We start from the raw sequence: 26468 nt of genomic DNA, 5'->3' as shown, positions 1-26468 counted from the left end.
CAAGCCCCGTCAACGCTTCTCCCTTGAGGCAGCATATCTCTTAGTTTCCACTGCAGCCCATTGTGGGCTGGTGACGATGGAGCTCGATTAACCTTCCTTTTTGTTTCACCTTCCATCACATTGAGGATTGTGGAGGAGTCACTGTGGTGGATGTTCATGTTAAAATGCGTTTTGTGTGTTCTGTTGCTTTTTATTGGTATGACTGGCAAATTCCTCGTATGTTGCAAATCATACTTGGCTAATAGAGTGTGATTATTATGATGATTTTTATTGTATTGTATTGTATGTATGACTGCTTCAATTTCGTTCAGACTTCGGTCTGGATGACAATAAAAGACTATCCATCTAATGATAAGGATTGTGAAAACCTGGGCTGGTGCTGGGTGAGTTTGGAGATAGTGACCGGACTGATTCTGGCTCCAGGTGGAATTGCATGTGTTGTTGGGCCTGATTGATGCCTGTGCAAGTCTGTGGCTGGCTGGCCCATTACTGGCCACATGTTATAGTTTGAAGTTGTGCTACAGTTCAGAGCCGTCACAGTAGACAATAGACAACAGGTGCAGGAGTAGGCCATTCGGCCAGCACCATCATTCAATGTGATCATGGCTGATCATCCCCAATCGATTTGATTTAATTTATTGTCATTGTCTTCAATGAAGAGACAACAACATGCTTTTTCCCTTACCGTCATACAAAAAAAAATAAAACACAAAACACAGTCCACAGCACAAACATCCCCACAGCAGCACCAAAGTTCTCCACTGTGAGGGAAGGAACCAAAATCCAGTCAACCTCCTCGCCAATGTTCACCCGTGGTCGGGGCCTCCCAGGCACCCCGTAGTCGCCTCTACGGGCGGCCCGATGTTCAGGCCCTCTCGCTGGGAACCTCTCGTCGGCCACCTTCCACCAGAGTCCACAGGCTGCACTGGGCGGAGATTCAAGCTGGCGACCCCCGGCAAAGGGTCCCAGGACTCCGCGATGTTAAAGTCAGCGCCGCCGGCGTTGGGAGCTCCGCACCCACAGCACCGCGATGTTGGAGCAGCGGCCCAGCACTCCGGAGCTCCAGGCGGCGTTCCCAGGAAGGCCTCGCCCGCTCCACGATGTTTCTAGCACCTCGCCGCCATTGCTGAAGCTCTGGTCCGGTCCCGGCAGGAAAGGCCGCGCCAATCCAGTTGATAGGCCGCGTGGGGGTGGGAGGGGGCGAGTTCACGACTCGGATAATAGCCGCATCCTCGCCAGGAAGCGACTGAAGGACGGTTTCCCCTTACCCTACCCGCTTCCCCCCACATAACATACTGAAAAAAACCCCTAAAAAACTAAAAAAAGATACACTTTAAACATAACAAAATAAAAAAAGACAGCCAGACCGTGGGCGGACGCAACTAGCATCGGCTGCCTTCTCCCCATATACCCTGACTCCTCTGTCACGTTGGCCTGTACTTGAAGCCCTGGCCTGGTCACGGACACTGGGCTTGCTCTGCTGTGCTTCTAGTTGTACAATATGTGGACGAGCGGTTCAGAATTGCTTTCTAATCCACTGATTACTTTCCACAGCTCGTGTGGCAGCGGTAGCTAAAGATGCAGCTCCCAGCATTGCTGCCAAGGGTGGTGAGTATGTCTGCTGTCTTTCACTTTAGATTACTGGGGATAGATGGAAATGCTTTTAGATGGGAGTGCCACGTGAAGTCTACACGGTGGTATCTTCACCGGGCCAAGTGGAGCAGGACTGGGAGAATGCTTTGTTCCTGCAGAGATTAAGGTTAGTCTTGTGCTCTCTGAGTTTCTGCTGAAGGTAAATGTTAACATGCAGGCAAAAATGGGTAAGCAATTTGAGGTTTTGCATGTGGGGGCAATTGGTGATCTGTTTGGGATGGAGATAGAGTGAGACATTAGTGCAAAATATCCAAATGGAAAACCAGTCCACTGCAATGCAAGTTTTATTGCAGAGTATGGTTCACAGTTATCCATTGCTGGGAGTTGTATGATTGTGTGTTTGGTGTGCGTCGGCAGTTCCACAATCAGTGAAGTATGCTCCTTCCGCGGCTGTGGCCAAGAAGCGACCGGCCTGGGATATGAAAGGGAAGCTGGATGACACGAAGAAACACCTGTCGGACTGCACGGGCAAGCTGCAGGTCGCCGAGCTGCAGAGGAAACAGTTTCAGCAGAGTTCAGACGTGCTCGGTAAAAGTTTGTCTCATGCCACATCCCGAGTCAAGGAGCTGGAAGACAAGCTGCGGTTAGTATTCTGCTGATCATCTACAATCAGTACCCCCGTCCCTGTCTTCACCCCATATCCCCTGACTACGCTATCTTTAAAAACTCTATCTGACTCTCTCTTGAAATCATCCAGAGAATTGGCCTTCACCAAGGCAGAGAATTCCACAGATTCACAACTCTGTGAAAATGTTTTCCCTCATCTCTGTTCTGAATGGCTTACCTCTTATTCTTAAATTGTGGACGCTGGTTCTGGACTCCCCCAACATTGGGAACATGTTTCCTGCCTCTAGCGTGTCCAATCCCTTAATAATCTTATGTTTTCAATAAGATTCCCTCTCATCCTTTTAAATTCCAGAGTGTACAAGCCCAGCCGCTCCATTCTAACAACATATGACAGTCCCACCATCCCGAGAATTAACCTGGTGAACCTACGCTGCATTCCCTCAATAGCAAGAATGCCCTTCCTCCAATTTGGAGACCAAAACTGCACACAATACTCCAGGTGTGGTCTCACTAGGGCCCTGTACAACTGCAGAAGGACCTCTTTGCTCCTATACTCAACTCCCCTTGTTATGAAGGCCAACATGCCATTCGCTTTCTTCACTACCTGCTGTACCTGCATGCTTACTTTCATTGACTGATGAACAAGGACACCCAGATCTCATTGTACTTCTCCTTTTCCCAACTTGACACCATTCTGATAATAATCTGCCTTCCAGTTCTTGCCACCAAAGTGGATAACCTCACATTTATCCACATTAAACTGCATCTGCCCACTCACCCAACCTGTCCAAGTCACCCTGCATCCTCATAGCATCCTCCTCACAGTTCACACTGCCATCCAGCTTTGTGTCATCTGCAAATTTGCTAATGTTACTTAAGGATAATGGCATTGTCGAGATGGGTGCATGGATATGCGGGGAGTGGAGGGACATGGATTGTGTGCAGGCAGAGATTAGTTTAACTTGGCATCATGTTGGGGATGAACATTGTGGGCCGAAGGGCCTGTTGCTATGGTGTACTTTTCTATGTTCATTTAGACAGGCATTTGCAACTCTAGACAGGCAGGGAATGGAGGGGTATAGATTGTATGCAGGTACATGAGATTAGTTCCTATCAGGGTCAGTACACAAGGCCCCACTAACCACTGTTGGGTTGCTTCCATCTACGAGTTCTTGCCTGTTGTGCCGTTGGTGAGCATGTTTGTCTGTGTCCTGAGTCTCATCTTGTGAAGCTGAGCCTTTACACATCCCATTCACCAGGGGATGAAGATAATTTAGGAATCACTTCCTTTCATGCATTCAATTAATATCACTTTATTGCCACAGGTACGGTGAAAGTCAAGATTCAAGAGTTTATTGTCATGTGTCCCAGATAGGACAATTAAATTCTTGCTTTGCTTCAGCACAACAGAATATAGAAGGCATAAATACAGAACAGATACAGTGAACAATACAGTGTCCATATACCATTGTATAAATATATACACACATCAATAAATAAACCAGATAAAGTGCAAATAAACAGATAATGGGCTATTAATGTTCAGAGTTTTGTTTGAGTTGAGTTTAATAGCCTGATGGCTGTGGGGAAGAACCTGGACGTTGCAGTCTTCAGGCTCCTGTACCTTCTACCTGAAGGTAGCGGGGAGATGAGTGTGTTTAATTGTCCTCCTCCATTGGTGATGAAATGTGCAGAGTTTTGCTCTGCTCCTTACCTGATCATTGCCCACGTCTGTTTAGGACAGCGGAGTCTCAGCTACAGAGCAGGGAATCAGAGCTGGGTCAGCTTCGACATGACAACACTGCCCTGCAGAAGGTGTTGCCGCTCCGGGAAGCTCAAATCAGCAGCTTAACTACTGAAGTGCAAGAACTCTCCACCACTCTGAAAGACACGAAGGTAAAGCCTCACTTCTGAATGTTGTTATTATAGCCCAGTAAAAGTCTGATTTGGGGAAGCTGAAACGTGTCCTGCAGAATCACTTGGCTGGGCACTATCTGGTCTAGGCTCACATATCCTGCACAAGACCTGAGGCATGGTAGAGGTGTGTGTGAGTGGGGAATGCAGAAAGCTTTGTGGGCCAGTGAGAGAGGGTTGAAATGTCCAGGGAGAGGGGTGGGCTGTCCATTGGATGAGCTGTGGCTATTTCAGAACACATCCAGAGCAAGTTCGCAGGGATGGGTTCTTGGGTAAATTAGCTTTGGTAAAATAAATTGTCTCAAGTGTGCAGGATAGTACTAGTGTACGGGGTAATTGCTGGTCAGCATAGACTTGTTGGGCCGAAGGGCCTGTTTCCACACTGTATCTCTAAAGTTTACACCAGGCCACTGTGACGGGATGTCCACGTGAGGTGTACGATGTGAATCCTAGCGTGTGATGTACTCTGCTGACTGGCAATGCTTGCTTCCTCCAGAGTACACTGGTGTACACACAGCAGCAGCTGACCCAGAAGGCTGCCTGTGTGGATGAACAACACAAGCTCATCGGCAGTCTGGAGGAACAGCTTCAGCATATGGAGCAGGCACTGACAAACGCAGAGCAGGAAAGACGCAGATTGCACAACACCGTGCAGGAGCTGAAGGTACCGTTGTGTTTAATCCTCATGTACTGACACTAATATTCACCCAGTAACACACGGAGAGCAAATATAATAAACACACACACACTGTGCAGGAGCTGAATGTACCTTTGGCCCACATCCTCATGTACTGACCCTGTAACATAATAGAGAGAGAGAAAATATAATAAGCACACACACAGACACACACAACACAACATCATGCAGGAGCTGAAGGTACCGTTGTGTTTAATTCTCATGTACTGACACAAATATTCACCAAGTAACATATGGAGAGAAAATATAATAAACACATGCACACACTCGGGGCTCTCGCTTAACTTTTTTTCCCTGTTGCCAGCCGGGCAACCTTGGCAGCTTTTAGGTTGCCAAATGACAGTTTAGGTGGTCATTTAAGATGGCTTGCATGACGCATGCGATAATGTGCTCGGACGAAGTGCGTAGTTACCAGTCGGAATTATACTCAATGAAGCATTCACATATTATTTCTGCTTCAAATAAAGTCACAAACTAAACATATTCACCAATCAAGACATGATATATCCCACAATGACATGCAGTAAAATTATAAGACAGTATCTCAACTTTTTTTACACATTGCAATGAATGCAATTTCTATTAGTTCTTTCCACTTCCAAACAAAAATGTGGTTGGATTATTCAGCATAGGATCAACCTGTGTCAAAAAATCCTGGGCCATGGTAACATATATGCGTACGTATAGTTGTGAGTGTTGCTCATTAAATAACTACAGTACTGATACTCCATATTAAGAGCATTGATTTGCCGTTAAAATGAATTCTGTAATAACGTGTCAACGGCAGCAGTGCCAATCGAACACTGCGGTATTAATGTTTCACGTGTTCACAAATTAATTAATCCATCTTTATGGATTAAAACAAATAATGGGAATTAAAACACATTTGATTGCAAACATAGTCAATGTTTGCTCTGAAGACATTTCCAGGACAATAGGGTCAGGGAGGGGGGTGTGTGTGAATCAGTGCTGGGTGGATCGATGGCGTGGGGGGGGGGGTGGGGGGGTTGAAAAAGTTACTTTTATAACTACTAAACCAGGTTCGCTTCTCAATAAACAGACACCACACAAACTGTTTGGTAGACCAGTTCAAAACTTTACTTAACATCGGCCGATGGAAGGGAGCAAGAATTCCAGCTAAGTGACCAATATAGACACTCGACTGTCCTCTGTTCCCTTCTCTGAACAACAGAATTACATCGCATTATATAGTGTTTCTTTGTCACATTAGCACATTCCACAGACATTGGTCATGGTCAGGTACAGGAAAAGGCATCACATCAAAGGCCTTTTGTTTACAGGTTATGATATACTAAAAACATTGGCCATTTGTTTTAGGTCATTTTATCTTCAAGGAGATCACCCTAGCTCTGTCGCTGTTTCTTCTCTGTCACTTGGTCCTTCATAAACATAGGCCATTTGTTTTAGGTCATTTTATCTTCAAAGAGATCACCCTAGCTCTTTGCTGTTTCTTCTCTGTCACTTGGTCCTTCATAAACATAGGCCATTTGGTTTATGGCATCTTATCTTTCCACTTCCCTGGATCCTCTCCCATCACTTTGCCCCTCCTAAACATTGGTCATTTGGTTTATGGCATCTTACTTCAAAGATGTGACTAGCTGTTTCTCTCTTCCTTTATTGCCTCCTCCCCCATAAACATTGGTCATTTGGTTCATAGCATCTTACTTCAAAGATGTGACTAGCTGTTTCTTTCTCTGTCGCTTCCTCACTTGGGAGACAATGTTATGGTACTTATTATCCCACACACTGCAACCTGAGGCAAGCCTAATTTGACACTAAATATGAGCTGTAAGCTAGCCCAGAAACCCATTTTAATTTCTTCTTATTTTTATAATTTTATTCGGCTTCATCATTTCATCCTTTTATCAAAATTTTGATAACTACAGTCCTTGCCGAATACATACAAAAGACCATAAGCATCGCATTAGACAAATTACGAGTACAACTAGTAATACAATCAATCCATAGTGGACAATCATTCCCCAAGTCCCTCCAAACATATTAAATGGCCACCAACCTCCACCGGAGCTATAACCATGTAATTCAGCTCCTACCTTCCTTATTTTAGCTATTTCCATTCTGATATGGGCAGCCAAGTTGGTAATGTTGGAGGAAGCATCGGGAATAAAAGTGCAACATTCTCGGTCTATTATTGCACATGTCCCTCCCTTTTCTGCCAGGATAAAATCTAAGGCCATTCTATTTTGTAATACTACGGTCCTAATAGCTACCATTTCAGCTGTTACCCCTTCTACCTCCTCCTGGGTTGCACTTAAGGAGATGGCAGTGGCATTAGCAAGTGTCTCTAAAGCGGAGGCCATTGTAATTAGTTCCCGTGACACTATTATACTACCAAAGGACGGGAAGAGTATCATAAAAAATTACTCAGCCTTTGTTAGGCTTCGCTTGGAAATCCCCGTGTGCTGGTGCAACTGGCTCATGCTTCTCATACGTGGGACCACATATGCAACATAACAACACCCTGTCCAGTGATGGGGTCCTTTTAGTCGTTCCCAAGCTGCCTCGTCAGCCGGTGGCATTCCTGGTAACCATGGGTAGGCCCAGGATCCACATACAAAATATGTACCATTAACTGGTCGGGGTGGGCCGATAATGGTGGCTGCCTGAGTTGACATACAAGTACTGTTTCCCAAGAATACCCCTGTGCCTTGGTGGTGGCAAAAACAGGTAGTATTAACTGGCCTGTGCGGATCTTTTACTATCTGTAGTCGGAGTATATCTGCTGCATTTGTCACGTTCAATTTCCAATCTCCTTTGAAGGGAGGGGTGTACCATCCTTCAAAATCATTGTATGTCGGGCCTCCATAGGTGATGTTTATTGTTTCGTTTTTGGTATTTGTTATCCGTATGATTTTTAGGCATGACGATTTTTTAGCAGAGTTACTAAAGCACCTCATCACTAGTCTCTCGGTAAGGTTTAATGGAATGGGGACCAGGGGAAATCCTTCCTTACTGATAGTCGGAACACCGGTGCATACCCAACATTCAGTCCCATGTGCCCGTACGGCAAACTCATGGCTCATAGCCAGATAAGTATTAGTCCATGTTACCCTGGCCATGGTTAGGATCGTCAGTAGAGCGAACATCACTCGTGCCATTCTTGTATCCAATCTTTTTGCAGTCGGAGAGATGTATCCAACGTGGATGGTTTTCAACCTTCACTGCTGTTGGTGTAGTCAGCAGCACCTGGTATGGTCCGTTCCAACGGGGGTCGAGTTTCTTGCGGTTCCAATTTCTGATAAGTACGTAGTCCCCTGGTTGGACTATTTCGCACTGGTCAGCATCAGGTAGCGGCCTCTGGGACTCCTTTACCTGTAAATGCAATGCTGACAGAATATGGGTGAGTCGTTGAACATAGGTAATTATTTCATCGTTTAATGCGTGTAAATCTAAGGTTCCTTCATGAGTAATGCTTGCTCCCCAGGGGGTTCGTAGAGGTTTACCGTAGATAATTTCTGCTGGGAATAGCTTTGTAACACTGTGGGGAGTTACCCTCATTTCAAATAATGCTAAGGGTAATACTTTAATCCATGTCTGTCCCATTTCTCCCATCAGCTTGGTAATTTTGTTTTTTAATGCCCCATACACTCTTTCCACCATCCCAAATATCTAATAACTTTGCAGTGTCAATAATGTTGCAGGCCTCATCAGAGCTGGCCAGAAGTAAATCATCAACATACTGAATTACAATGGAGCCTTGTGGGAGGGTTAATGTTTTTAACTGGTCTGCTAGTACTTGGGAAAACAGAGTGGGCGAATGTACAAAACCTTGTGGCAGGCGTGTCCATGTATATTGTTGTCCTTCGTATGTAAAGGCGAAAAGGTATTGGCAATCGGGATGCAGTGGGACAGAAAAGAATGCATGTTGTAGGTCAATAACTGTGAAGATTGTCGCAGAGGCGGGAACCTGGCTCAGGATAGTTGCGGGGTTCGGTACGATGGCGTGCATAGGCGTAACGATCTCATTAATTGCACGGAGGTCTTGTACTAGCCTCCACTCTGAGCGTCCAGGCTTGGGTACCGGGAAGATCGGGGTGTTACATGGTGAGTGACACTGCACCAATATACCCTGGTGTAAAAGAGACTGCACCAGCTGTTGTATTCCTGCCACTGCTTCTGGTTTTAAAGGATATTGGGGAACTGCAGGGAGGCGGACATCCGGCTTAAGCGTTATCATTACAGGTACACAATAAGTCAGTCCTACCTCATGCGGTGATGTCGCCCAAATCTGATGTTTGTCCATGTCGTTTGCTGTTGGCTGATGGCGGCTGATAACTCCTTCAATGATCTGGTTCTCTTGCCAATATTCCAACGTTCCCTGAGAAAAATATTGCTCGCCCAGTATGTTACTTGCTTGATTGCATAACTCGTAGGTGAGGTACCCCAGCTCTTTGGCTGAGTGGTCTGCCCTCACTGAGGTGGTTACATGAGGTGCCACTAGAAAAGCATTCTGTTTCCACAACCCTTCCTCCACTTGCACGATCAAGGCAGTGCCAGGTTCGCCTGACACTGTTCCTATCAAGCGGACCCTAGTCGCTTCCCCTATCAGTGAACTAAAATAATCTTCCATTTCCGGATTGCAACCCGTAGGATCATAACATAAGGTCACATGTGGATCGGGTGTATTTCTAAAGACTGGTGCTGACAAAAGATCAATAGCCCACCATTGAGGTGTTGGGAAGTGTGTGTGCATCATCTTCTGGGTCTGGAGGTGAATCCCCTCGTCAGTGCAGATAATTCCGGCTTTTAATCCTATCAATAGGTCTCTGCCTGCGAGGTTGCAGCCAAGAAATGGTGTAACGGAAAAAGGGAGGGTACATTGTTCCTGTCCATAGGTTACAGTCAGAGGCTGAGTTAGTGGGTAACACCGTACTTTCCCATCCAATCCTGATAATCGTGTTACATGGTCTGACATGGGAACTCCAAGAGATGCCGCAAGCTCCTGATTCAGGGTAGATGAGGTTGCTCCTGTATCAATCAAAAACGGAACTCTGGTGTCCCCCAGCATCATGTTTACTACGGGTTCTTCATCGGGGTTGGCGATTAATGGGAATAGATGCTGGACAGGAAAGTGGGTGGGTCATTGGGAAAACGGGTTGTTGGTAGAGTACGGTGCCTGTCTTCCCCGTACTTCCCCGGAGACACCAGAGGGACATTCCCTTTTCCAATGCCCTCTTCCCCCACACCGAAAACAGCCTCCTCCAGTTCCCCTCTCACCACGTGATCTCCCCTGCCCTGGGTGGTTTTGATTTTGTCTTCCCTGGAATTCTCCTCCCCATCGTGGTCTATCCCATTGTGGTCTGGGTGGAAAACCCCTTCCTCTACCAGGGCGCATCCCGTTCCCAGGTCTCATAGCCAGAGCCTGGTAGGATTCCTCAGCTGCTGGATCCCACATATAATATTCAGTTTTTATTCTGGGTGCACTGGTGGCAGCCGTGTTTCCAGCACCGTCAGCCCAAAAGGCAGCTACTGCACGTCTCATCTGGGTTATGTCGTTGTCTGACCAATTTAAGTCTGTTTTAATCATTGACTGTACTTTAAGAGGGAGACAACTCATTAACATAGCATTAAAAGCTGGGGACCTATTGCCCACATTGTATACAGCGTCTCCTGCAAAGGTCCCATAGATACTAGTGAATCGATCCAGATACGACTGGGGGTCTTCCTTTGGCCCGGGCTTACAATCGAGGACCACCGACATGTTAATTGGCTTCTTCAAACATTCAAACAGATGGGTCATCATAAAATCTACACAAACTGTCTCGTCTGCATGTGCCTGCACGGCTTTTAGTGCCTGCCAAGTCTGATGTGTCATAACATCCTTCCACTTCTGTCGTTCGGCCGCTGACAAAAGTGACAAGGTCATGGACCAAATATCACGGTCTGTAGCCTGATAATATTCCACCGTACTGCGGAGGTATTCTACAAATTCCTTCGGGGTCTTATGGCGGTCTGGGGCCTTATCCCGTATCATACATTGCTCGTGTGGTCTCCACGGTGCGTATATTTGCATGGTATCGGCCTGATTAGCTTCACCCGCCCTAGGGTTTGGCACCGCTCTCATAGGGAGGTTCTGTGCAGCCCTAGGGTTTGTTTGTACTCGCTCCCCAACGGATACCACCGTGTTAACCGCTTCATCTTGGACACTGTCCATCAGCTCACTCATGTCTTCCTTTAGTATTTCACCGTAGCTTTGTAAGGTCGGAACTTCGGGGTATATAGATATTACTGACGGAGCCGCCAAGGGTAAGGATGCCATTGCTACTGGTAGGACGTAGGGAGGTGGACGTCTCCCAGGATTATCTAACTCCTCATCTTCACTACCAAACAGGGTCGTCGTGCCAGACATGAAGTCTCCTCCAGAGGATTTATCAGTACTGGGTTTATTTGTACTAACCATCACCTTTTTATCACCTCCCGCCTGTCTCTTAATTATTTTCTCTTGTTCCTCCGCCCACTGGCATTCTAGTTGCAATACTTTCCATCCTTTCATAGTGCCATCCTTATTTCGTAACTCTATCCCTTGTTTACACGCCGTATCCATCCAACTTCGATCTCTACTCTCCTCATGCTTCTTTTCTGCTTCTGCTTTCCACGTCTTAATTCCCTTCTTCCATTTCTTTCCTGCCTTCCTTTCCCATATCAACATTTCTGCTTTTTTAATTGTCTCGACGTTCCATGTGCCCCCTACTGGCCAGGCTTCATCCCCCAACCGTTTGGTCAACTTGTAACTTAACATTCTAAATTTCTTATTATACTTAGGATTCAAATAACACATATGTTGGACGGGGGTTCCCCCCTCACTGTTATCCAAAGCATTCCCCATAGCTAGATAGAGAAAAAGAGAGAAAGAAAAAAAGAAAAAAAAGAGAAAACAACCTGCTTAATTCCGAATCGTCCCAAATATATCAACCAGGCCGACTCGCTAAATGAGACCCCAGTTTCTCAATTTGGCTGACTTTTTAACTTTGTAATATACAACGCCACTTATTTCTCAATCCGACAACTCCCCGGATGTTTCAATAAGCCAGACGCACACCTCACCTCCCGTATCTCAACCCGACAAAACACGGATGTCTCAACGAGGCCGATAAGCCCTTAGTAGAGAGAAAAGAAAAAACAAAGAGAGATTGACAGAGAGAGAGAAAGAGAAACCACTCACGTCCTTCTTAACAAGATACACAAGCCCTTCTTAAAAATACAAGCACAAGTCTGTCTTAAAAATACATACACAATCCCCACTAAAAAAAACCTATAAAGCCCTACTGGTCTTACCTTAGTCTGTTGCTAAGAACCTCGGCAGGGAACCTGGATCAACCTCTGACGAAGGATCACAGATGTTCCCGGGAGTTTTTAGGGAGTCGGTCGTACAAAGGGGCCGATAGAGCTCAGTTATCTCCCTTCCAATCCCGGCAACCTCTGCAACCTCTTGCACAGTCAGCCGTCGATGTGGTCCCAGCGAGGCCTGCCAAAAAAACGCCAATGAAAAAGTTACTTTTATAACTACTAAACCAGGTTCGCTTCTCAATAAACAGACACCACACAAACTGTTTGGTAGACCAGTTCAAAACTTTACTTAACATCGGCCGATGGAAGGGAGCAAGAATTCCAGCTAAGTGACCAATATAGACACTCGACTGTCCTCTGTTCCCTTCTCTGAACAACAGAATTACATCGCATTATATAGTGTTTCTTTGTCACATTAGCACATTCCACAGACATTAGTCATGGTCAGAGGTACAGGAAAAGGCATCACATCAAAGGCCTTTTGTTTACAGGTTATGATATACTAAAAACATTGGCCATTTGTTTTAGGTCATTTTATCTTCAAGGAGATCACCCTAGCTCTGTCGCTGTTTCTTCTCTGTCACTTGGTCCTTCATAAACATAGGCCATTTGTTTTAGGTAATTTTATCTTCAAAGAGATCACCCTAGCTCTTTGCTGTTTCTTCTCTGTCACTTGGTCCTTCATAAACATAGGCCATTTGTTTTAGGTCATTTTATCTTCAAAGAGATCACCCTAGCTCTTTGCTGTTTCTTCTCTGTCACTTGGTCCTTCATAAACATAGGCCATTTGGTTTATGGCATCTTATCTTTCCACTTCCCTGGATCCTCTCCCATCACTTTGCCCCTCCTAAACATTGGTCATTTGGTTTATGGCATCTTACTTCAAAGATGTGACTAGCTGTTTCTCTCTTCCTTTATTGCCTCCTCCCCCATAAACATTGGTCATTTGGTTCATAGCATCTTACTTCAAAGATGTGACTAGCTGTTTCTTTCTCTGTCGCTTCCTCACTTGGGAGACAATGTTATGGTACTTATTATCCCACACACTGCAACCTGAGGCAAGCCTAATTTGACACTAAATATGAGCTGTAAGCTAGCCCAGAAACCCATTTTAATTTCTTCTTATTTTTATAACTTTATTCGGCTTCATCAGGGTTAGAAGGCAGTCGGTGCAGAATGGATGGATTGAGGCAGGTGAATTAGTACGTGTTGGTTGGTGTATGTAAAATTGTGAGGGGAGAGCACGGGGGATGTCAGTGGTGTTGAATGGGGGGGGGTAGAAAAAAGTGCTGGAGAAACTCAGCGGGTGAGGCAGCATCTATGGAGCGATGGAAATAGCAATGTTTCGGGTCGAGACCCTTCTTCAGACTGTCTCCCCCCCCCCCCCCATCTTGAATGTGAGGATCAGTACAGGATGGATGGGGGGGGGAGATCAGCGCAGGATGGATGGGGGGGGGGGGGTCAGTACAGTGTGGATCGGAGGGTCTGTGCAGGATGAATGAGGGGAAGGTGCAGGGTAAATGGAGGGTGGGTCAATACGGGATGAATGCGTGGATTAGTACAGGATGGATAGGGGATCAGTACAGGATGAATGGAGAAGTGCAGGATGGATGGGAAAGGGGTAAGTACAGGATGAATTGGGGAACCAGTGTAGGATGGTAAGGGGGGGGGGGGTGGCGGCAGGAGTATTAATGCAAGGTGGATAGGGTGATCAGCGCAGGATGAATAGATTGGGGAGGGGGGAGGAGGAGATGGGGAGGGGAGCACAGGGGATGTCAGTGAGGACTGAATAGAGGCGGGAATGGGAATCAGTGCGGGATGGTGATGAGGGGTCCCAGGATGGAGGGGGCGTACGAGAGAGAGAAGGGGGGCGAGGTACGGAAGAAGGAGGGTCAGCGCTCCTCGGACAACATCGCCCCGCTGCCTTGGCCGTTGGGAATTCCTCGCCACCGCCTCCCTCCTCCGCCAGCCAACAGCAAGGTGCGGTGCAGCTCAAAGATCCTATAGCTGCTTCAGAAGTGTCGGAGCGAATGACAGGTCCCGCACAACGGCTCCATCACCTCCTCCTCCCACACCCCGCCCGCCCTGATAAAGACCGCTGCGAGCAAATGCGCTAACGGCTTTGCAAGCAGCGGCCGCTATCAGGGCGGGCGGGGAGCGTGAGGAGGAGGAGATGGAGCCGCTGTTCGGAGCCTGTAATCCGCTCCGACACTTCCTCACCCCGCACCCAGTATCTTTCCCACGCAATACAGCCGCCACCGCCGACACAAAATGTCGCATTCCTGTTCTCCAGAGATGCTGCCTGACCCGCGGAGTTACTCCAGTTTTTTGTGTCTATCTTCGGTACAAACCAGTATCTGGTTGCCAAGCCGGGCAAAATGACTCGGTGTTTAGGTGGCCCGGCGGCGCTTTGAGTGGTCAGTGGCACCCGGGCAACCGTTAATCTCGAGCCCTGACACTGCAGGAGCTGAAGGAATGGTCGTGTTTAATCCTCATGTACTGACACTAATATTACCCAGTAACACATAGAGAGAATATATAATAACACACACACAACACACAAGTCAAGCCAAGTTTATTCGTCACATACACATACGAGATGTGCAGTGAAATGAAAGGTGGCCATGCTCGCGGACTTTGTGCAACAAACAAACAAACTACAAACAGATTGGAACAGAATCACATATTCTTTTACATATTGTGGGAGGAAGGAAAAGGAAAAGAAAACAGCAATTTAAAAAAAGCAGTAGAATGTTTCAGTAATGTTAGTCCCTGGTGAGATAGGAGTTTTCAGTCCTAATGGCCTCTGGGAAAAAATTCCTTCTCAACCTCTCCGTTCTCACAGCATGGCAACGGAGGCGTTTGCCTGACCGTAGCAGCTGGAACAGTCCGTTGCAGGGGTGGAAGGGGTCTCCCATGATCTTATTGGCTCTGGAGTTGCACCTCCTGATGTATGCAGAGGGGCGAGTGAAGTTCCCATAGTGCGTTCGGCCCAATGTACTACTCTGCAGAGCCTTCTTGTCCTGGGCAGAGCAGTTCCCAAACCAAATCGTGATATTTCCGGACAAGATGCTTTCCACAGCCGCTGAGTAGAAGCAGTGGAGGATCCTCGGAGACACTCTGAATTTCCTCAATTGCCTGAGGTGGTAAAGGCACTGCCTTGCCTTACTCACGAGTGCTGCGGTGTGTGATGTCCATGTCATATCCTCAGAGATGCAGACTCCCAGATATTTAAAACAGCTCCCCCTATCCACAGTATCCCCATTTATCCTCAATGGTGTGTACGTCCTCGGATGATGTGCCCTCCTAAAGTCCACGATCAGCTCCCATTGGGTGGGCGGCGCGACCGATGTCGCAGCGGCCTCTGCAGTCTGTCTGTCTGTTTTTTTTTGTCCTGTTGAGGGTTTAGTTTGTAGTGGGTTTTTGACTGTGTATGTGTGGGGGGTGGGTGGGGGAAACTTTTAAATCTCTTCCCTGCATGGAGATCCGCACCTTTTCCCTGTCGGGTCTCCGTTGCCGTTGGGGCCTAGCGCCGTGGAGCGGCCTCGAACCGGAGCGACCTGGGGGCTGAAGTCACTGAGCCTGTGGAGCTGGGGAGCTGTGGACCTACCTCCATGGAGCTGTGGACCTACAGACCTACCTCCGTGGAGCTGTGGACCTACGGACCTACCTCCGTGGAGCTAGCCAGCTTCGGAGCGTGGAGAGCTGCGGCGGCGAGCTGCGTCGACCCGACTCCGGTGGATGGTGACACCGGGAGCTCGCGGGTCCCCGGTGGGAGACCGCTTTGCAACGGCGACTTCTCCTGCCTGAATTGCGGGGTTGAGAGTGACCTGGAGGGGGGCCTTACAATGCCCGGCGCGGCTGTAAATTGCCGCGGACTTGCTAGAGCCCGCCGGGGGCTCCAACATCAAGACCCGGGGCAGGGCCCTACATCGCCCGGCGTGGCTTTGAGTGGCCGCGGACTTGCTAGCGCCCGCCGGGGGCTTTGACCTCGACTTCGGGAGAGGAATGGAGAGCAGGGGAGAGACAAGTTTTGCCTTCCATCACAGTGAGGAGGAGACTCACTGTGATGGATGTTTATGTGCATTGAATTGTGTTGAGTGTGTCTTGGTTCTTTTTTGTTGTATGGCTGCAGAAACCAAATTTCGTTTGAACCTCATGTGAGGTTCAAATGACAAATAAAAGGTATTGTATTGTAGTGTAGTTGTTTGATGTTCAAGAGGAGGCTGTTGATCTGACACCAGAGTGCTAGATCAGCCACCTCCTCCCAGTAGGCCTTCTCATCGTTGTCTGAGATCATGCCCACCACCACAGTGTCATCGGCAAACTTGATTATCGAGTTGGAGCTGAACCTGGCCATAATAGAGAGAGAGAAAATATAATAAGCACACACACACACACGCACAACATAACGACGTGCAGGAGCTGAAGGTACTATCATGTACTGACCCTGTAACACATGGAGAGACAATATAATAAACACATACATACAACACAACACCGTGCAGGAGCTCAAGGTACCGTTGTGTTTAATCCTCATGTACTGACACTAATATTACCCAGTAACACACGGAGAGCAAATATAATAAACACACACACACACACTGTGCAGGAGCTGAATGTACCTTTGGCCCACATCCTCATGTACTGACCCTGTAACATAATACAGAGAGAGAAAATATAATAAGCACACACACAGACACACATAACACGACATCAGTCTGAAGAAGGGCCTCGACCCGAAACGTTGCTAATTCCTTCTCTCCATAGATGCTGCCTCGCCTGCTGAGTTACTCCAGCATTTTTTGGCTCCTTCGATTTCTTAAACAACGTCCAATTCAAGATAGTTGAAAGATCTCCAATGAGGTAGATGGGAGGTCAGGACCGCTCTCCAGTTGGTGAGAGGACGGTTCAGTTGCCTGATAACAGCTGGGTGGAAACTGTCCCTGAATCTGGAGCCGACTCATTGGTCATGGGAGAGGGTTGTGAGAGGCTCCATATGTGGGCACCAGAGCTCCCGGCACGGCAGCCAGTAATGGATTCCATCATCCTGCAGCCAGACATCTCTCCTGGCCATTCACTTGCCCCTGGCATTTGCCCAGTGTTGTGTCTCTGCCTTGCCTCTTTGCCCCGGTGTTTGCCCAGTGCTGTATCTCTGCCTTGCCTCTTGGCCCTGGTGTTTGCCCAGTGCTGTGTCTGCTGCCTCTTGGCCCCGGTGTTTGCCCAGTGTTGTGTCTGCTGCCTCTTGGCCCAGGTGTTTGCCCAGTGTTGTGTCTGCTGCCTCTTGGCCCCGGTGTTTGCCCAGTGTTGTGTCTGCTGCCTCTTGGCCCCGGTGTTTGCCCAGTGTTGTGTCTGCTGCCTCTTGGCCCCGGTGTTTGCCCAGTGTTGTGTCTGCTGCCTCTTGGCCCCGGTGTTTGCCCAGTGTTGTGTCTGCTGCCTCTTGGCCCCGGTGTTTGCCCAGTGTTGTGTCTGCTGCCTCTTGGCCCCGGTGTTTGCCCAGTGTTGTGTCTGCTGCCTCTTGGCCCTGGTGTTTGCCCAGTGCTGTGTTGCCGTTTGCCCAGTGCTGTGTACAGCCAGTTATGTTCTCCTTGCCTCTTGGCCCCGGTGTTTGCCCAGTGCTGTGTCTCTGCCTTGTCTCTTGGTCCTGGCGTTTGCCCAGTGTTGTGTCTCTGCCTTGTCTCTTGGCCCCGGTGTTTGCCCAGTGCTGTGTTGCCGTTTGCCCAGTGTTGTGTACAGCAGTGATGTTCTCCTTGCCTCTTGGCCCCTGGTGTTTGCCCAGTGTCGTGTCTCTGCCTTGTCTCTTGGTCCTGGCGTTTGCCCAGTGTTGTGTCTCTGCCTTGTCTCTTGGCCCCGGTGTTTGCCCAGTGTTGTGTCTCTGCCTTGTCTCTTGGCCCCGGTGTTTGCCCAGTGCTGTGTTGCCGTTTGCCCAGTGCTGTGTACAGCCAGTGACGTTCTCCTTGCCTCTTGGCCCCAGTGTTTGCCCAGTGCTGTGTTGCCGTTTGCCCAGTGCTGTGTACAGCAGTGATGTTCTCCCTGCCTCTTTGCCCCAGTGTTTGCTCTGTGCTGTGTGCTGTCTGCAGCCATTGATGTTCTCCCTGCCTCTTGGCCCTGGCGTTTATTCAGTGCTGTGTCGGCGTTTACTCTGTGCTCTGTGCTGTGTACAGCAGTGATGTTCTCCTTGCCTCTTGGCCCCGGTGTTTGCTCTGTGCTGTGTGTTGTCTGCAGCCAGTGATGTTCTCCCTGCCTCTTGGCCCAGGCGTTTATTCAGTGCTGTGTCGGCGTTTACTCTGTGCTCTGTGCTGTCTGCAGCCAGTGATGTTCTCCCTGCCTCTTGGCCCCGGTGTTTGCTCTGTGCTCTGTGCTGTCTGCAGCCAGTGATGTTCTCCCTGCCTCTTTGCCCCAGTGTTTACTCTGTGCTCTGTGCTGTGTGCTGTCTGCAGCCAGTGATGTTCTCCCTGCCTCTTGGCCCTGGCGTTTATTCAGTGCTGTGTCGGCGTTTACTCTGTGCTCTGTGTTGTCTGCAGCCAGTGATGTTCTCCCTGCCTCTTGGCCCAGGCGTTTATTCAGTGCTGTGTCGGCGTTTACTCTGTGCTCTGTGCTGTCTGCAGCCAGTGACGTTCTCCCTGCCTCTTGGCCCTGGCGTTTATTCAGTGCTGTGTCGGCGTTTACTCTGTGCTCTGTGCTGTCTGCAGCCAGTGACGTTCTCCCTGCCTTGCCTCTTACAGGGGAATATCCGTGTTATCTGCCGTGTTCGCCCGCTTCTGGACGGGGAGAGGCACAATGATATGATGCACATTCAGTTCCTGCCCAGTGATGAGAAGGTGATCACCCTCACAAAGGAGCAGGAGGTAAGTCATGCATTTCACACATCAGTCTGCTCACAGAGTGATAACAGGCCCTTCAACCCAGCCTTCCCCCACTGACCATGTTGTTATGTTCCGTGCCTCAACTACCCTCTCCTGTAGCTCATTCCATACACTTGTGGGAAAACGTTGCCACTTGGGTTTCTGTTCAATCTTTCCCCTCACTTCAAACCCATGTCCTCAGCTTCTTCCTTCCCTTACTCTGGAGTTCAAGTTCAAGTGAGTTTATTGTCATGTGTCCCTGTATAGGACACATGACAAATTCCTGAACCTAGTTGTCGTCAGGCTCCTGTACCTTCTACCTGTAGGTAGAAGGGAGATCAGTGTGTGGCCAGGATGGTGTGGGTCTTTGATGATACTGCCAGCCTTTTTGAGGCAGCGACTGCGATAGATCCCCTCGATGGAAGGAAGATCAGAGCCGATGATGGACTGGGTAGTGTTTACTATTTTTTGTAGTCTTTTCCTCTCCAGGGCGCTCAAATTGCCGAACCAAGCCACGATGCAACCGGTCAGCATGCTCTCTATTGTGCACCTGTAGAAGTTAGAGAGAGTCTTCCTTGACAAACCGACTCTCCGTAATCTTCTCAGGAAGTAGAGGCGCTGATGAGCTTTCTTGATAATTGCATTAGTGTTCTCGGACCAGGATTAGAGTTTAGAAGGATGAGAGGATACCCCTCATTGAAACACATAAGATTGTTAAGGGTTTGGACACGCTAGAGGCAGGAAACATGTTCCCGATGTTGGGGGAGTCCAGAACCAGGGTCACGCACTTTAAGAATAAGGGGAAAGCCATTTAGAACGTAGACGAGGCAACATTTTTTCACCCAGAGAGTTGTGAGTTTGTGGAATTCTCTGCCTCAGAGGGCGGTGGAGATCGGTTCTCCTAATGCTTTCAAGAGAGAGCTAGATAGAGCTCTTAAAGATAGTGGAGTCAAGGGATATGGGGAGCAGGCAGGAACGGAGTACTGATTGTGGATGATCACATTGAATGGCAGTGCTGGTTCGAAGGGCCAAATGGCCTCCTCCTGCACCTATTGTCTAACTCTGGATAAAAGACTACCTGATCTATTCTCCTCATGATCTTGTAACCCTCTATAAGATCACCCCTCATCCTCCTACATTCTCTAGCCTGTCCAACCGCCCCCTATAGCCCACACCCTCAAGTCAGCACTTCAACTCCCCCTCCCATTCCGAATCCAACCTTTCTGTCCTGGGCCTCCTCCATGGCCAGAGTGAGCACCACCGGAAATTGGAGGAGCAGCACCTCATATTGCGCTTGGGTAGTTTACACCCCAGCGGTATGAACATTGACTTCACCAATTTCCGGTAGCCCTTGCTGTCTCCTCCCCTTCTCAGCCCTCGGGTTCCTATTCCTTTTTCCTTTCTTCTTCCCCCCCCCAAACATCAGTCTGAAGAAAGGTACTGGCCCGAAACATTGCCTATTTCCTTCGCTCCATAGATGCTGCTGCACCCGCTGAGTTTCTCCAGCACTTTTGTCTACTGCAGATTGATGCTGGTTTAAACCCAAGATAGTCACAGAAAGACACCCGCTAAATGCTACTAAAAGTAAATTAAAGAGAATACCCCTAGAGCCTGCGAGAGCGGGGGCGGAAGATGGCTCACCGATTGATAACACGGTTACAGACCCAGGAACGGAAACGACTACGGACAAGGAGAGCATGGCACATGAGACATCCACAACAGCTGCGGGACACAAACTTCAGGTGTGCATTTGTGGTTGGGAGAAAATTACATCAGTGAAGGGCTTGAAGATCCACCAAGGGAGGAAAAAGTGCTTGAGAGAGCAGAGACATGGGCCTCGCATTGACCAGTACTTCTTACGAAGCAACCAGTCAAATCAGTCGAGTGAAGCACAGCGACAGGACTCAAACCAAAGTTCGCAGAGCATCAGCACCCATGTCACTGAAGAGGGTGATACAAGCACAGAAATGCCGGTGGAGGAGCCCACGCAACAACGACAAAGACCTCCATTGGAGGGAAAGATCAAAGGGCACAAACCTGGAGTGAAATGGCCCAAAGCTGTTGAAAAGAAAGAGTGGGAGACGGTCAACAGTGACCTTATACATATCTTGGAGCAACAAGCGGGCACAGCAGTGGAAAAGCTTGAAAGGATGGGCAACACAATCTACAGCTATGGAGAAGAACGGTTTGGGGTGAGTAAAGGGAGAGGTGGAAAGAAATTACCAACACCAATCAAGTCCAGGAGGCAGCAGGAGATCGAGAGGCTAATCAGAGAGAGGAGACAGTTGAAAAAGCAATGGAAAAAAGCAACTGAGGCAGAGAGAGAAGGTCTCATGCTACTCCAAGAGGACATCAAGAGCCGATTGGCAACCTTGCGAAAAGCAGAGAACTTGAGGAAACTTCGCAGGAAGAAAGAACACACAAGAACACATTTCTACAAAGACCCTTTCAAGTTCATCAAAGACCTCTTCGCAAAGGAAAAAAGTGGAACTTTGAAAACATCAAAACGGGAATTGGAGGAACACCTGGAAAAGGCCCACCAAGACACGAAAAGGCATGAGCAGTTAGTCATCCCACATGACATCCCGCCTATTCAACCACCTGAATTCAACCTGGACACCAGCCCTCCAAGATGGAAAGAGGTAGAGAACACTGTCCGGCGAGCAAGAGCAGCATCAGCTCCGGGGCCAAATGGAGTACCATACAAGCTCTACAAGAACGCACCGGATGTGTTACGCTTTCTATGGAAGCTCATGAGGGTGGTGTGGAAGAAGCAAACAATACCTAAGGCATGGCGAAGGGCCGGCGGCGTGCTAATACCTAAAGAAAAGGATGCGTCAGACATCAGCCAATTCCGGCCAATATGTCTCCTCAACGTCGAGGGAAAAATCTTTTTCAGCATTGTATCACAAAGGCTGTCCACCTATCTGGTAACAAACAAGTACATTGATACATCTGTACAGAAAGCAGGAATTCCAGGATTTTCGGGCTGCTTGGAGCATACAAGCATGATCTGGCACCAGATCCAAGCAGCTAAGAAGGAGAAGAGAGACCTACATGTGATCTTCCTCGACCTGGCCAATGCATTTGGTTCAGTTCCCCATGAACTCCTTTGGGAATCTTTTGCCTTTTTTCCATGTACCAGAGCTCATCACCACACTGGTCAAGAGCTATTTCCAAGACCTGCAGCTGTGCTTCAACACAGCTGACTTCGCTTGGAAGTAGGCATCATGGCAGGCTGCACAGTCTCACCCTTGGCCTTTACAACGGCCATGGAAGTCATCATCAGGGCCTCAAAATGGGTGGTGGGCGGTGAACGAACCAGGGCTGGGCTCCGTCTGCCACCCATCAGGGCATACATGGACGACATGACCACACTAACCACTACTGCAGCATGCACCAAGCGGCTACTTGGAAAGCTGCAGGAGAACATCAAGTGGGCCCGAATGAAGATCAAACCAAGTAAATCTCGAAGCATCTCCATAGTCAAGGGGGTGCTTAGAGACACAAGGTTCTGTATCGGTGACGACCCAATACCAACAGTGTCTGAACAGCCAGTTAAAAGCCTGGGCAGATGGTACAACGCAAGTCTCAAGGGTAAAGAGCAGGTGGAACAACTAAGGCAAGAAATTGTCAATGGTCTGGAGAACATCAATCAGACCCTACTGCCTGGGAAACTGAAGCTCTGGTGCCTACAGTTTGGACTCCTTCCTCGGACAATGTGGCCACTGACCATTTATGAAGCCCCAATAACAACTGTGGAGAAGATGGAGCGAACCATAACTTCATACGCGAAGAAATGGCTCGGGGTCCCACGATGTCTAACTAACATCGGCCTATATGGCAAAGGGGTCCTGGAACTACCTCTCACTAGTCTAACAGAGGAATACAAGTGTTCTAAAGTAAGACTTCAGATGACACTGAGGGACTCTAGAGACAAGACCATCAGTGCTGTTGCGCCGCCCCTAGTAACTGGTCGGAAGTGGACGCCATCTGATGCAGTACAGCAAGCTTCATCAGCCCTGAGACACAAAGACATCGTGGGGCAAGTCCAGCAGGGAAGAGGAGGCTTTGGCCTTACGACAAGTAAACCAACTTGGCGAAAGGCCACAACATCAGAGCGGAGGACATTGGTGGTCGAGGAGGTGCGGCGACAAGAGGAGGAGGCCGCAAGAAGTGCAAAGGCGGTCTCTCTTGCCAAACAGGGGCAATGGATGCAGTGGGAAGGTGTGGAGCGGAGGAAGATCAGCTGGAAAGAACTATGGGAAATGGAAGCAAGCAAGATCAGCTTCATCATCAGAGCGACTTATGACGTGCTTCCATCACCAAAGAACCTCCATCAGTGGTACGGCGAGGATCCAACCTGTGCCCTCTGCCCAACTCCAGCGACCCTCAAACACATCATGGTAGGCTGCAAGACCAGCCTCACGCAAGGGAGATACACGTGGCGGCATAATCAGGTACTAAAAAGCCTGGCATCAGCCCTTGAGAACAGGCGGTGTGCGACCAACTCCTTGCCTCCGAGAGCAAGCAACCCCCTCCCCCTAAGGGCAACAACCTTTGTCCGAGAAGGACAGAAAACATCTAAACATCCTTCCACCAGATCAGAAGAAGGAAACCTATGCAGGGCCCGCGACTGGAGGATGCTGGCGGACATCGGCCGACAACTAGTTTTTCCACCTGAAATTGCTTCCACCAACCTCAGGCCAGACTTGGTGTTCTGGTCCCCTTCACAGAAGACTGCTTACATCATAGAGCTCACAGTTCCATGGGAGAACTCTGTTGAGGAGGCCTATGAGCGTAAGAAGCTGCGTTACGCAGAGCTTGCAGCAGAGGCAACGCAGCGTGGCTGGAACACCAAAGTCTATCCAGTTGAAGTGGGATGCAGAGGATTTGTTGCGTCATCTACCATCAGACTGCTGAAGGAGCTTGGAATCCACGGTCAGGCTCTGCGGAAGACCATAAGATCACTCTCAGAGGCGGCTGAAAGAAGCAGCCGGTGGATTTGGCTCAAGCGGAAAGACCCATGCTGGGCCCCAAGTATTTCAGGGTGAATCTTTGGGACGGTTTGACACGGGACACACGCTGAGGGCTGATCATCCTGCAGCGGGCCGCCCTTGTGGAGGGTGTATAGTGTTAAAAGGCCGAAACACCCAGTGATGCAAGGGTACACTACTGATGATGTGTCCTGTGCCCAACTGTCCTGAAGGTTACCCAGGCCAAGATATACGTATCCACTCCCCCCCCGCCCCCCCCACAGATGTTGAGCGTCTACCACTCTCAACAATCAACGAATGTCGTGAAATGCTCCCCACCTATTGGCACAAGGGACTTCTTAACATCTTGTCCTGTGTATTTGATTCTTCCTCATGATCTTGTACCCCTCTATAAGATCACCCCTCATCCTCCTACATTCTCTAGCCTGTCCAACCGCCCCCTATAGCCCACACCCTCAAGTCCATACATCCTCAAATCCTCTACACCCTTTCCAGCTTAACAACATCTTTCCTAATGGAAGACTGACCAAAACTGAACACATGACTTTCCTAACAGTGGCCTCACCAGCATCTTGTTCAGTAATGTGCAGGGGTGCCACGAAGACTAAGGCTAGGCTTTTGTTGAAAGGACACAGGGTCGCTGCTGACTGGAGGCCTTGTGCCCGGATGGTGGTGGTGTATGGTGTTATAGTGGGACCGGGCTCGTCCACACTGCATGGTCCTGACTCCATTAACTGGTGGTGGTGTACAGTGTTATAGTGGGACAGGGCTCGTCTACACTGTGCATGGTCCTGACTCCATTAACTGGTGGTGTACAGTGTTATAGTGGGACAGGGCTCGTCTACACTGTGCATGGTCCTGACCTCCCCCCCCCCCCCATTAACTGGTGGTGGTGTACAGTGTTATAGTGGGACAGGGCTCGTCCACACTGCATGGTCCTGACTCCATTAACTGGTGGTGGTGTACAGTGTTATAGTGGGACAGGGCTCGTCTACACTGTGCATGGTCCTGACTCCATTAACTGGTGGCGGTGTACAGTGTTATAGTGGGACAGGGCTCGTCTACACTGTGCATGGTCCTGACCTCATTAACTGGTGGTGAGGTGGTGTCAAGTGGATTTCTGGTGGCCCAGGGCTCTATCACACTGGCTGCGTGCTCTTGACTCCATTACCTGGGGGTGAGGTGGTGTCTAGGGGAATTCAGGTGACACAGGGCTCTATAACACTGGCTGCATGGTCTCCTGTGGTGGTCAGGCTGATGGAGGAGTCAGTCTCAGTTGTTCCCAACATGTAAACGTGGTGTATAAAGTGTAATGAGATTTGATTAAGACCCCGTGCTGAGCCTCCCGAGCTAATGACGTCATTCAATGTTAAGCTGCAAACTGAACTTTCCTCAAATTATTTCTAAAGTCTCGCACTGGGAACAACCGGAAAGATGTGAAACACGACTTCAGTTTTGACCACGTTTTCCAGCCAGTGGCAAAGCAGGAAGAAGTGTTTGAAGACATCTCTCAGCTGGTGCAGGTAAGTCTGGTGTACACATCACTGATCCACTCACTCTGTGTGGATCCCCCTGTTACACCTGTTCAAGGCTTCCGTCTAATATTGCTCTGTGTCCGTAGACACCCTTCCACAGTGTAAGAAGGAACTGCAAATTCTCTTTCTCCCCATCCCCCCATTCGTAACAAGGGCAGAGTCCCCCTAGTGCTCACCTTTCACCCCACTAGCCGTCACATACAACAAATAGTCCTCCGTCATTTTCGCCTCCTCCAACGTGACCCCACAACTAGCCACGTCTTCCCATCTCCCCCCCCTGTCCGCTTTCCGCAAAGACCGCTCCCTCCGTAACTCCTTTGTCAATTCTTCCCTTCCCTCCCGCACCAACCCCTCCCCGGGCACTTTCCCTTGCAACCGCAAGAGATGCTACACTTGTCGCTTTACCTCCCCCCTCGACTCCGTTCAAGGACCCAAGCAGTCGTTCCAGGTGAGACAGAGGTTCACCTGCATCTCCTCCAACCTCATCCATTGCATCCGCTGCTCTAGATGTCAGCTGATCTACATCGGTGAGACCAAGCGTAGGCTTGGCGATCATTTTGCCGAACACCTCCGCTCGGTCCGCATTAACCAACCTGACCTCCCGGTGGCTCAGCACTTCAACTCCCCCTCCCATTCCGAATCCAACCTTTCTGTCCTGGGCCTCCTCCATGGCCAGAGTGAGCACCACCGGAAATTGGAGGAGCAGCACCTCATATTGCGCTTGGGTAGTTTACACCCCAGCGGTATGAACATTGACTTCACCAATTTCCGGTAGCCCTTGCTGTCTCCTCCCCTTCTCAGCCCTCGGGTTCCTATTCCTTTTTCCTTTCTTCTTCCCCCCCCCAAACATCAGTCTGAAGAAAGGTACTGGCCCGAAACGTTGCCTATTTCCTTCGCTCCATAGATGCTGCTGCACCCGCTGAGTTTCTCC

General features: G+C 49.0%; 1 protein-coding gene across 1 annotated transcript in view; it reads left to right on the top strand.

Moving 5' to 3' along the window:
- The window catches only part of LOC116989899 (carboxy-terminal kinesin 2-like), a 51226-nt gene that overhangs the window by 18006 nt on the left and 6752 nt on the right, over positions 1–26468 (top strand). The window contains exons 6-11 of the mRNA XM_033047455.1: positions 1555–1608; positions 2011–2236; positions 3960–4116; positions 4631–4798; positions 18886–19008; positions 25412–25525. Of these exons, the coding sequence (XP_032903346.1) occupies positions 1555–1608; positions 2011–2236; positions 3960–4116; positions 4631–4798; positions 18886–19008; positions 25412–25525 (842 nt within the window). The remainder of the gene's footprint in view (positions 1–1554; positions 1609–2010; positions 2237–3959; positions 4117–4630; positions 4799–18885; positions 19009–25411; positions 25526–26468) is intronic.

Source organism: Amblyraja radiata, chromosome 30 (genome assembly GCF_010909765.2).
Source record: "Amblyraja radiata isolate CabotCenter1 chromosome 30, sAmbRad1.1.pri, whole genome shotgun sequence".
Taxonomy (NCBI): Eukaryota; Metazoa; Chordata; class Chondrichthyes; order Rajiformes; family Rajidae; genus Amblyraja; species Amblyraja radiata.
The sequence above is the reverse complement of the archived record's forward strand: the minus strand, read 5'-3'. Positions and strand labels throughout refer to the sequence as shown.